This window comes from Eriocheir sinensis, chromosome 22 (genome assembly GCF_024679095.1).
Source record: "Eriocheir sinensis breed Jianghai 21 chromosome 22, ASM2467909v1, whole genome shotgun sequence".
Taxonomy (NCBI): Eukaryota; Metazoa; Arthropoda; class Malacostraca; order Decapoda; family Varunidae; genus Eriocheir; species Eriocheir sinensis.
The window spans coordinates 4,923,826-4,936,767 of NC_066530.1; the positions used below are offsets into that span (position 1 = coordinate 4,923,826).

A 12,942-nucleotide genomic window follows, 5' to 3' on the forward strand; every position below is an offset into this window, starting at 1 on the left:
ACACACCTCCCCTACACCTCCACCCCCCCCACACACACACCTCACCCACCCCTCACCCATACACCTCTCCCCTCCACAAACACCCAACTCACTCAAACACAAAATCGACCCCCGAAAGCGCCCTCTCTCTACCATCCCCCCTTTAACCCCCCCTCCCCCTCCCCCCCCCTGAAAATAACAGCCGAGGTGACGGACTTTAAAAACCTACATTAAAACTCTGGATATTAAATGCCACATGAACCTCACTTGCAAAGGCCCCGAGAGGACATGAATATTAGAATGAGGTGTGACGCTCCCCTCATTTCCTTGACTTCCGTGCCGGCCTCTTTCTCTTACCCTGGGAAAATGAGAGAGAGAGAGAGAGAGAGAGAGAGAGAGAGAGAGAGAGCAGTATGGATCACGAAAAGCGAGATATGGAGAGTTGAGGCACTTGTCTTCTCTCTTCTCCTCTCCTCTCCACCTTCTTCAGTAGGGAAGATGAAGGAAGGGAAGAAAAGCCAAGGGTAACGAAGAGCCAGATCAGAATAGAAAAAAAAGGAAACGAGAGAGAGAGAGAGAGAGAGAGAGAGAGAGAGAGAGAGAGAGAGAGAGAGAGAGAGAGAGAGAGAGAGAGAGAGAGAGAGAGAATGAGAAAGCAGCCCTCCACTCAATGAGAAGGAAGGAGAGGAGGAGGAGGAGGAAGAAAAGGAGAATTTTCAAAAATAGTGTAACGACAAAAGAAAAGAATGGGCGAGGAAGAGACAGGCAAAGAGAATACTAAAAGATTCCGGGCTAAAATTGGAAAAAGAAAAGAGAAAAGTCTTGTAAAGAGATAAGAGAAAGAGAGGAAAAAATGCTGAGACAATAAGGAAAGTGAATAAGAATAAATAACTCGTCCATGAAAGGAAATGTAAAAAAGGTGTAAATTGGTATTTTCAGACGCTTCCATTCCTGACATCAGCAATTTCCAAAGGTCCAAAAGGAGAGCAGTCAGGTTTTAATGAGTGGTTTTATTTTAGGATCATTGTACAGAAAAATGATAAAAATGCGAGAAGGGTCATAAAACTACCCCTGGAAATTCCTAAAACTCCTGCAAAAGCCTAGTCAAACATGTGTGCTCGGGCGACGAATTTTTTTAAGAATACGAATAAGAAAAAAACGGTTACCTTTGGGCTCTTTTTTTATGCACTACCTGGTTACGTCATTCTTTTTTCCTGACATCTAGAATTCCTGGGTTGCCATTTTCTTGCTTTGGGTATCCACCTTTCATCAGTTTTACGTATGAGATGACCTGTCGAAGTCCACTTTTTGTCGTTTATCGTCCTGCACGCTCACTTTATCTTTCATTCCCTGTTTTCTGTTTTTCCATCTTTGACCAGTCGTTTCTTCTTTCCCCATTTCCTTTATTGTCCTTACCTTTTCATTCTCAGTTTTCTCTCTTTTTCTTTGTTTCATCTCCATTCATCTTACCGCATTCCTTAGTTACTTCTCTAGATCTTTATTGGATGCCAAGTTTGTGAAGCGTAGACTGGGAGTGTCAGAACTTATTGTTACATCTGTCTCTCAAACCACACCAGGTAATACAGCATAGATTTCCGTAAATACGGCACAAAATGACTAATGTACTAACCCTACCTGTCATATTACCGTCTGTCTATACGCCTGTCACACCTTCGTCCCTGATTTGACTATTACACCTACCTTTCAAAACACACCAGGCAGCAGCAGGTAACCCACACGGCATGAATTTCCCGTTATGCTGCACAAAATAACTAATGTACTAACCCTACCTGTCATATTACCGTCTGCCAACACACCTGCCCACACCTTCGTCCCTGAGCCACCCGTCACATGTAACAAGAGCCATTAATTACATACAGGTATCAATCATTCACCCTGTCCGCAGTGGGGCTTCGTACATTATTAACTACTTGAAGAAGGCGAGGGATGAATAATGGAGCACTAGTAGCTGCAGACTGACAACCGTGATGCATTAATAGAGGCATGAGGGTGTTCTTTCCTCCTGCCTCCTGACTTATGCATAGGCGACGGAGATGGAAAGTACGGGATAATAAATGAAATGTGTTTGTTCATATGCTTTGTCCCATTTGAAGCTGGACTTGAGATATGAGCAACAGAAGATGAGTAACCCAGGGACTCTACAGAGGTGGCGAAGATGGGAAGTACGGTATGACAAATGGAAGTGTGCTTGTTCATAATGCTTTGCCCTATTTGAAGCTGGACTCTTGAGATATGAACAGCAAGAGATCGAATAACCTTAAGACGAAGGCGACAAGCTTGGTGGGAAGAGATGGGAAATACGGCATAACGAAGGGAAGTGTGATTATCCATGTGCTCTGTCCTATTTGAAGTTGGAGTCTTGAGATGCGAACAAGAGAAAAGAATGATCGAGAAAGACAAGCAAAAAGAATTCAAAAGAATGCCAGGCAAAGGAAAAAGGAAAAAAAGTCATGTAAAGAGAGAAGAGAAGAAGGGGAAATGCTGAGACAATAATGAAAGTGAAAAAGAAAATTACTGAACGAAGAAAGATGATGAAGGAAAGGTTTAGATTGAAAAGCGAAAGAAAAAGGAAGCCAGTCAGAAAGTGAAGTTGTTTAAAATGTTTTCTTCTGTATTTACTTTATACTGATCTACGGAGGTTGGAACATTCATGACACCCTTATCTAACACTCCAGGCAACATAAAACACAGGTATCGATTTACAGCAGAAACTAGACGAAAAGCTGATTTGATCAAGAAAGGAGGTAGTTTGCAATAGCTTTTTCCATTGATTATGAGTTTTTATTTCCCCACACGTTATAATTATAGTCACCAGAAGTCACAGCATAGGGAGAATGACCAGAGCCACAGTCCTAGAGCTCCACTCCAAGAGCTTCCCTAAAATAACATAAGCGTGAACCAAAGCATAAAGCCAAATCCCACAGCAACATAAAAGAGTAGAAAGATCAATCTAAAACCACAGGACAGAGAAGCCGTAAAGCCATAGTTCAAGAGCCGCACTACCAAAGATGAAAACCAAGAGGTATTACCTAAACCACGAAGCCAAATTTCAGGAGCCACCAAAAATGAAAACCAAGAGCTATTACCTAAACCACGATGCCAAATTTCAGGAGCCACCAAAAATGAAGACCAAGAGCTGTTACCTAAACCACGAAGCCGCATTTCAAGAACCACGGTATCAAAGCCGAAGACGAACTATTAGTTAACCCGGTAACTGCGGGGATCATGTTTCTTAAAGGCCCCTCCAAGCAAATTAATTTAAAAGATCATCGCTCTCGCAAAAAACTTCATAATATATATCAACGCATTTGTGATCAGTTTATGCATCATCTATTTTTGGGGTTTATGTCATGGCAAAAATTTGGCCCGTCGCTGGTACACGGTAAAGCCACAAATTTGGCTCATCGCTGGTACACGGTTAAACAACTTATCAGAGCATAGACAGCAGAGCCACAGTTGAAGACCCACAAACCAGAGCCAAAGACCAAAGGAAAAGACAAGAACCATCGCCTAACGTAAAGCTGTATTTCAAGAACCACAATACCAAAGCCCAAAAGTAGAGCTAAACTGCCTAAACGCCCTAAACCACATCCCAGAGCAAAAGTAAAGAGTCACACACAAGAGCCGGACATATTCTTAAACACTTCGTCGTCCAGGCACATATTTGACCAGACTTTCGTAGGAGTTTAGGGCCTTTCCAGGAGTAGTTTTATGACCTAAGTGGTAGTTCGACCCTTCCTCTGTACCGTGAACGTAAAAAATAACATTCATCGTAACGCATTTGGCCTCCTTTTTGGTCTTTGGAAATAGCTGATGTGAGAGGCAGAAGCGTTTCACAGTACCGACCAAAGAGCAAAGTCAAAGAGCGGAGTGAAAGACAAGAGCCGCCGCTTAACCCTGAAGGCCTGGGGGGAATCCCGCTCGCTATTAGCCCAAGGAAGGCCCGGAGAACAGAATAATTAAACAGCTACTTTAATAACCCGGAGCGCCACCTCGGTACAATATTCAGGGCGAGGACAAACACACACACACACACACACACACACACACACACATACACTGACACACATAGACACAAGGAAAGGAACCTCACACACACATTAGCGATGAGACCTTTGTGCTTAGTAAATAACGAAGGAAGAAATAGAAAGAAGGGGGAGAAGGAGTAGGAGGAGGAAAAAGAGGAACAGGGGTAGGAGGAGAAATGAATCGAGGATGGAGAGATAGATGACGAGAGAGAGAGAGAGAGAGAGAGAGAGAGAGAGAGAGAGAGAGAGAGAGAGAGATGCTCACTGCAACTTTACCCCTCCCTGTCGGTTTAGTTTCAGTAATTAGGATTTGTTACCCTTTGCTTACCTTTTTATGTGTTATTTTGCACTGAAGTAGGTAAAGAGATATTATAAGTACGAATTCACTAGTACAGAAATACTTTTTAGAAATTTCTTCACTAAACACCTTCATATTTTTCTTTTTCCAGCTCTTCTCTTCACACACTCTCTCTCTCTCCTCCTCTTCCTCCTCCTCCTCCTCCTTCTACTCCTCCTCCTCCTGCTGATGTCTTTCCTTCCCAGCGATCTCCAGCGTAACGTCAATAGAAGCATCGAACTCAGACTTTATTGGTCATTTACAATTCTCTCCCTGTGTTTCTTTTGGAGTAATGGCGCAGTGGCTTGGCGCTCGATTCCTTTATTTCCCGCCTTGCTTCGTGCCTTCCACTTTATTCGTCGTCGTTTTGTCATGTTTTTTTTTTTCCTTGTGCTGGGTTTTAATTTTGCTATCCTTCCTTCGTCTTTTTCTTTCACGTTTTTTTTTTTTTTTTCTTGTGAGTGTCTTCGTCCTCCTTCACTAAAGTTTGTGTTTCCTTGTACGCTCTTGTTGTTTTCGTTTTCTTTGTTCTCCTCAAACTCTCTCCTACATTTTTTTCCCTCCTCCTACTCCTCCTCCTACTCCTTCCCCAATCTTTCCTCCTCCTACTCCTACTCCAATCTTTCCTCCTCCTACTCCTACTCCAATCTTTCCTCCTCCTACTCCTCTGTTTTTCTACTCCTATTGCTACTTCTCCTTTTCCTTCTCTTGTTTCGCCTCCTCCTCCTTTTTTTCTTTTCCTCTTCCTCCTTTTTCTCCTCCTCCTCCTCCTCCTCCTCCTCCTCCTCCTCCTCCTCCTCCTCATCATCATCATCATCATCCGCATCCTTTTTCTCCTCTACCACAGCCTTATCATCGTCATCATCGTCATTCTCCTCCTCTTTCTATTCGTCTAGCAAACTGGGTTCGCAGAAAATGAAATATATACAGTTATGAGTATTATCTAAAGAGTAAAAAGGAGTGTGAAAAGAAAAACGAAAAGAAAAGAACGAGGAGGAAGAAAGCTGAGGAGGAAGCTGTTGAAAAAGTAGGAGGAAGAAGCGGCGGAAATACTGGATCGCTCTCACTCGGCGTAATTAATATTCATCCTTTCCAGCGAGAAGCGAAAAGACAAACACCGGATATGAATAACGGACGCCGAGACTCCGGACTGTACGTGGCGGTGCGGTGCTCGGTCCGTGAGGCGTGGAGGGTACCCGACACACACACACACACACACACACACTCTCTCTCTCTCTCTCTCTCTCTCTCTCTCTCCACATTTCCTCCATTCCCTCACCCTCTTCTCCCGCTCTCCTTTCCCATATTTTAACTTTGTTCTAAGATCCTAACTCACGGAAAGTATTTGTTGTCGTGTCTCACTCAACGCCTTTGCTACAATCCTTTTCATGAACGCATCGCAACAAAACATCGGAGGTTATTGCATCTGTTCCAGAAAAACAGTACTTCACATCCATAATGGTATCACACTACTGAAAGCAATTTAGTAAGGTGTTTTTTACATCAAACACGTGGATATCTCACTTTCACCTGTCTGACTTTTAAAGGATATATATACAAACGGTTACACCCACCAAAGGATAGTATATTGCATTTTCTCAATGATACAAAACTATTTCAAAATGGTATCAACCTCTTGAAGAGATCCCAATATGTCACTTTTACTTTCACACCGAACATATATGGATATATGTCGTGGAATTCGCCTTGCTTGCTTTTATTAGGGTACAAACCTTTTTCCGCTCGCGAGAGGGATTATTCGTATTTTCCCAGAATTATCCGCGTGGCCACCAGCACACGGCCCAACTTACTCAATACATCCATATTTGTGACCACGTCATTCTGAGTTTATTGATGTCCGAACTTTTATTTTAGGTAAATTAAAAAAAAATGACCACTTTGTTTCTCAGAGTGGCTGTGAGAGGTCTCCACTTACTCAACAAGTTCCATACTTGTTGCCGCGTCACACTCAGCGTTGACGAATGTCTCTCCCTCACCCTTGGCTCACGCAGAAGGATATTTGTTTCTCTGAATCACCCAAAACATCCATATTTCTTACATTTTCGTACGCAATGTGTCTAGGCGATTTGCTTCCATTATTTGCCATAAACCAAGCTTGTCTCATCGTTTACTTACCTTTTTATCATGAAAACAAACTCTTGCAAAAACCGCCCCGTGTATTTATTTTTTCCCGGAAGGCTCCGCGGCGTCGCCGGCGGGCGTTAGCGCCTTGTTTGGCCCGTGAGTGACTCAGGAATGCGGCGCCATTGTGTGTTCCCGGTACTGCCTGCAGCGAAAAAGCCGTAAAGATGATAATAATTCTGGAGCCCAAAGCGCCGGGCAACGGGCGTGTGGGGCCGAGAATTACAGCGGTGTTTGTTCTGCCGTGTTTAGCAGCGGGGGGCGGCGAGGAGCACTGAGGGGACGACTTGTCTTTCTTAATACGAATGGTAAACAACACCGTCTGGTTATTGTGAAGAAGTTTTACCGGAGCAAGATGGAGAACACAAGCTTCAAAGTGTGGTGGAGCGAGTTGGGAAAGGCCTTTGTCCAGCGATGGTCTAATAATGGCTTATCATGATGATGGTGTTAGGTGCATAAAATACAAATATGAATTGAACAACTAGATTCTGATGCATTCAGAATAAGATGTAAACAGTAAAATCAATCCACGCAAGCCATTCCTTGTCGCACCCTCACATTCCGCCTCGCACCCCTCGTTGAGCCACACCAGGTTGGGAGCCTTTATTCTCCTGCCATGGCCATTAAGTAAATAAACCCCATCAAATACTGCTAACTCCGCTAATAGTAACTTGGCCCCCTTCAAATGACCTACTGGTTCATTTTGATTATTAACCTGTACCCTTCTTTCTTTTGGATGGTAAAACCTTCCGTCCACCGGCCATTATATTGTTATACATACTTTTGCATTTCTTTACCCTTTTGGGGATCATTTTTTTTCTGTAAGACACCAAATATATACATATATATATATATATATATATATATATATATATATATATATATATATATATATATATATATATATATATATATATATATATATATATATATATATATATATATATATATATATATATATATATATATATATATATAACGCATCTTTTTTGCAGCCCTATGCTGTGTCACTTCCTTTTTTCATAATAATCCCCACCACGTTCTAACACTTCTCATCCTGATATGTTACCATATTGTACCCTGTCTCTATCATTTTCACACTATTTTCCTTCTCATTTTCCCATCGCTCACCAACACCCTCTCTCCCTCTCTCAACAGGACTGCTTGTGAAGACTTCCGCGAGGCATCCTGCAGCTTCACCGCCAGCACGACCAACAACGACGGCGTCACCTCGTCCCTCATGTACCTGCACCACCTGCCGCACGTCACCCAGTTTTGTGACGCCGCCACGCACCAGTCGGCACCGCCTACCAAGCACAACGCCCTCTGCGGCCACCGATCCGCCTGGAGTGTGATCCTCGAGCACCAGGACTTCTCGACCGGCAGGTGAGGGATTGGGTGGAACGCGGTGCTGCCGGCATTACTACGCGGGAGTTTATTAGCATAAGTAGTAATAGTAGTAGTAGTAGCAGTAATAGTAGTAGTAGTAGTAGTGGTGATAACAGAAAATAGTAGTGTTGGTAGTAGTAGTAGTAGTAGTAGTAGTAGTCGTAGAAGAAGTAGGAATAGTGGTAGTATTATTGTCTGTTCAAAGTAAGTGTTCCTTTGGCGCCTAAACAGCCTTTGTTACGCCACACCTGATTGGCTGGCCTCCCCTCTCGTCTCACGACCTGATTGGCTGGCCTCCCCTCTCGTCTCACGACCTGATTGGCTGGCCTCCCCTCTCGGCTCACGACCTGACTGGCTGGCCTCCCCTCTCGTCTCACGACCTGATTGGCTGGCCTCCCCTCTCGTCTCACGACCTGACTGGCTGGCCTCCCCTCTCGGCTCACGACCTGATTGGCTGGCCTCCCCTCTCGGCTCACGACCTGACTGGCTGGCCTCCCCTCTCGGCTCACGACCTGATTGACTGGCCTCCTCTCTCGGCTCACGACCTGACTGGCTGGCCTCCCCTCTCGGCTCACGACCTGACTGGCTGGCCTCCCCTCTCGGCTCACGACCTGACTGGCTGGCCTCCCCTCTCGGCTCACGACCTGATTGGCTGGCCTCTCTCGGCTCACGACCTGATTGGCTGGCCTCCCCTCTCGGCTCACGACCTGACTGGCTGGCCTCCCCTCTCGGCTCACGACCTGATTGGCTGGCCTCCTCTCTCGCCTCACGACCTGACTGGCTGGCCTCCCCTCTCGGCTCACGACCTGACTGGCTGGCCTCCCCTCTCGGCTCACGACCTGACTGGCTGGCCTCCCCTCTCGGCTCACGACCTGACTGGCTGGCCTCCCCTCTCGGCTCACGACCTGATTGGCTGGCCTCCTCTCTCGGCTCACGACCTGACTGGCTGGCCTCCCCTCTCGGCTCACGACCTGACTGGCTGGCCTCCCCTCTCGGCTCACGACCTGACTGGCTGGCCTCCCCTCTCGGCTCACGACCTGCCTGGCTGGCCTCCCTCTCGGCTCACGACCTGATTGGCTGGCCTCCTCTCGGCTCACGACCGGACTGGCTGGCCACCTCTCTCGGCTCACGACCTGACTGGCTGGCCTCCACTCTCGGCTCACGACCTGATTGGCTGGCCTCCCCTCTCGGCTCACGACCTGACTGGCTGGCCTCCCCTCTCGGCTCACGACCTGATTGGCTGGCCTCCTCTCGGCTCACGACCTGAGTGGCTGGCCTCCACTCTCGGCTCACGACCTGACTGGCTGGCCTCCTCTCGGCTCACGACCTGACTGGCTGGCCTCCTCTCGGCTTACGACCTGACTGGCTGGCCTCCTCTCGGATCACGACCTGACTGGCTGGCCTCCTCTCGCGGCTCACGACCTGACTGGCTGGCCTACCCTCTCGGCTCACGACCTGATTGGCTGGCCTCCCTCTCGGCTCACGACCTGATTGGCTGGCCTCCTCTCGGCTCACGACCTGATTGGCTGGCCTCCCCTCTCGGCTCACGACCTGACTGGCTGGCCTCCCCTCTCGGCTCACGACCTGATTGGCTGGCCTCCCCTCTCGGCTCACGACCTGATTGACTGGCCTCCCCTCTCGGCTCACGACCTGATTGGCTGGCCTCCCCTCTCGGCTCACGACCTGACTGGCTGGCCTCCCCTCTCGGCTCACGACCTGATTGGCTGGCCTCCCCTCTCGGCTCACGACCTGATTGGCTGGCCTCCCCTCTCGGTTCAGGACCTGATTGGCTGGCCTCCTCTCTCGGTTCACGACCTGATTGGCTGGCCTCCCCTCTCGGCTCACGACCTGATTGGCTGGCCTCCCCTCTCGGCTCACGACCTGATTGGCTGGCCTCCCCTCTCGGCTCACGACCTGATTGGCTGGCCTCCTCTCTCGGCTCTCGTGGAGGCGACAGTCAGCCATACATAATTTTGGTGTTTTATTTTTATTTTTTTATTTACCTTATTTATCTCTCATCTTATACAAGACAGACAATTTCACTTAACACCATAAAACGCAGCAGTAATTGTAGATCTTAAACATGCTTGTCACAACTCGGAAAAAAAAAAAAAAAGCAATTAAACATAGACGAGTATAAGTGAAAGAACGGGTCCAAAATGTTTATACTTATGCTGCTATGCTGCTGCTAATGTTGATGATGGTAATAACGATTAGAATATTTGAAAGTAAATTATTACTGGTGGGCTGGTTATGTATTATGTAACGCTTTCTCCACAGTTACCCACGCCCCTTTAAAATCAACTCCTCCACTCCGCCCGCAGATTCAATATAATACTCTCAATAGCGTTACTTTAATTTCTGATAGACTGAATCTCTTTGTCACGATAATTTGTTACCTCCAGTTAAATATTTTACTGGCAGCTACTGGAGATTTTCTTTTAGTCTGTTATTTTGTAGTTGTGGTGCTGGGTGACGCAACACGAGATAACATTCTTCCTTATGTAATACTGTAACACCACGCCTGGCGCCCAGCACCCCCTTCTGCTTTACATGGTTAGTCCATGTGACGAATAGGCGGAGCTCACTCGGGATGGAAATCTGCGAATCTTAATAGATCGCCCCTTTTAGCGGTGCTGCCATTATTTTCTTTAATGAGAACCATGCACAATCAGGAGGTCAGCCAATCAGGTGCGTCGTTACAAATACTGCCTAGGCGCAAGAGGACGCTTACTTTGAACAGACTATAGTAGTACTAGTAATTGTTGTTTTCCTTCATTTATGCTTGTTACTCTGATTGTAGTCTAGAATTCTCTTTAAGTCTGAGTCATGAATACGGAACAGGTTGGAGTGGAAGGCGTTCATTGTTATCGAGGGAAGGGTTTCAAGTACGACTTTTCATTTCTTGACAATATTAATTATGTCAAATGATAGTGCCAGGCCCTTTAGAACAAAATGATATTGAAATGAGAAACGGTAACGTCACGGGAGCAGTCATGAATGAGGCGAGATAGGCAGCCACAGCCTCACGCCACCAGCTGCTAACACCGGCCGGCTCGTCCATACGCGCAGGCTGGCAGTTGCACGCCGTCGGATCAGATGGACAGTGTTGACTACAATCTTAAACTGTGATGTTGGCATTCTGTTTAACTAGAGAAGGTCCCGAATCTACAAGTCTGGTATTACGTAAGTGTTGCTAAAAAGCAGGGTAATACTTGGAACTTTTATTTGGCCGCAATTACCTTCACTTAAAACCTGAACATCATTATATAGAAAAGTTGACTTCTCTTCCGCCGCCAGCCATGACCTGTCGTTGATCCCACGCCATGTGAAAGGCACGGTGCTGGACGCATTATCGGGGTAATCTTTTATTCGTGATGGCTCCTTAGTTTCCCTCACAGTCTTGCTTCACTCTTCATTGCATCATTCCTGCTCTTCTGCTAAATACTGAACAGAGATAAAGCTCGGTATTCGCAGACGCTTCCGCCTCTCAAATCAATTATTTCCAAAGGTCGAAAAGAATATCAACCGCGTTCTAATGAGTGTTTTTGTTGGTTTATGGCACAAAAGAATGATTCAACTACCAGAAGGGTCATAAAACTACCCTTGCAAATGCCCACAACCCCTACGAAAGCCTTGTCAAATATATGTGCTTGGGCGCCGAGATGTTTAAGAATATAACTCTTTAAAACACGCCGTGGACGGTATCGCTTATCCCAGTTAAACGCAATAGCTCCCGAAACCTCCCTAACCTCCCTAAGAGGCTTTTCCTTCAACCACCGTGACTCACACATCTGGTTAAGTGACTGGAACACCGCTGGGCGACAGGTAAGGTGACTGTACTGAGCCCCCCGTGACTGATGAGGCAGAATATTGGTGGTGCGAGTGGTGGCTGGGTGAGACATGAGCCCGTATTCTTAAACGTCTCGACTCTCGGTCTCGCCTTCTGCACCATGAACGGGAAAACGCCCATGAAAACCCGGTTAATCTTCTCAGTGGCCTTGGGAAAGAGTCGTATTGGGATCCTGAGACGTTTAGAATATGAACCATGGTGCTTTGAACATTGCTAAGAGGGAGTTTAGAAGTAGCATTATTAGTGGTAGTCGTGGAGTATTATTTTTTAAGCACCAGGATTTCTCTAGTGGTAGTTGAGGTGTACTTGGCGATTTGCATATTTCTAAGTTGCATATGGATTGGGACCTTGTGATGTAACGTTTTATAGGAGTGGTGATAAAGTCAATTGTTTGCTTTTTTATAATGGTTTTGTAGTCAAGGTCAGGCAAGGGGTAGGGGTTTTGAACGGCGATGGGTTGTGTGGGGATTCATAAAAAGTAATTAGGATGGTGGTATAATGGTGGCACTGGGTTTAGGTTAATGCATTGGTCATAAGAGTTAAGGGTTGTGAAATATGGATGGGGTTGCGTCATGGTATGTGAAATTGTAGTTGTAGTATGATAATGGAATGGTTGTTGGTTACTCTAATGGTTGCTGTATTGGAAGGTTAGTTACTGAATTTAAGTAATCAAAGGGTGAGGGAGATTAAGGGTAAGATATTCATGGTATAAAAAATGATATAGTAGTTTAATAGAAGCAGGACGAAGAGGAGGAAAGAAGAGAGGAAGAGAGGGGAGGGATAAGGTTAAAAGGGAAGGGAAGGAGGAGAGGAGGGAAACAGCATAAGGAAAGTTAAGAAGAGAAGGAATGGGAGATAGGTATGAAGAGAGAGAAAGAGAGAAAGATGGAGGGTGAAGGAATAGTGAATATGCAGGTGGAGGAGAGGCAACTTATGATGGTGTTATTAATGGGCATGTCCTGACGAAGCCATTTATAAAGTACATTTAAAGTCGACAGGTGATTATTTGAGGTACCTAGTGATGCCGGGATTAATGGTAGTGGCTAATGGTCGTAGCGTGAGCTCATTACAAATAAACGTAGTACTTCTGAATTTCTCAAAGAGAGAGAGAGAGACCCCCAAAAAAAAAAATCATGTATTAAAATTAATGAGAGAAATTAATTGCGCATTTTTGTTCCTTTGTTTAATGGCTG

At 45.9% G+C, this 12,942-nt stretch overlaps 1 protein-coding gene across 1 annotated transcript in view; it reads left to right on the plus strand.

The window, feature by feature from the left end:
- The window catches only part of LOC127001961 (calcium-activated chloride channel regulator 2-like), a 286,985-nt gene that overhangs the window by 129,159 nt on the left and 144,884 nt on the right, over positions 1-12,942 (plus strand). The window contains exon 3 of the mRNA XM_050867229.1: positions 7,666-7,893. Coding sequence (XP_050723186.1) covers positions 7,666-7,893 — 228 coding nt within the window. The remainder of the gene's footprint in view (positions 1-7,665; positions 7,894-12,942) is intronic.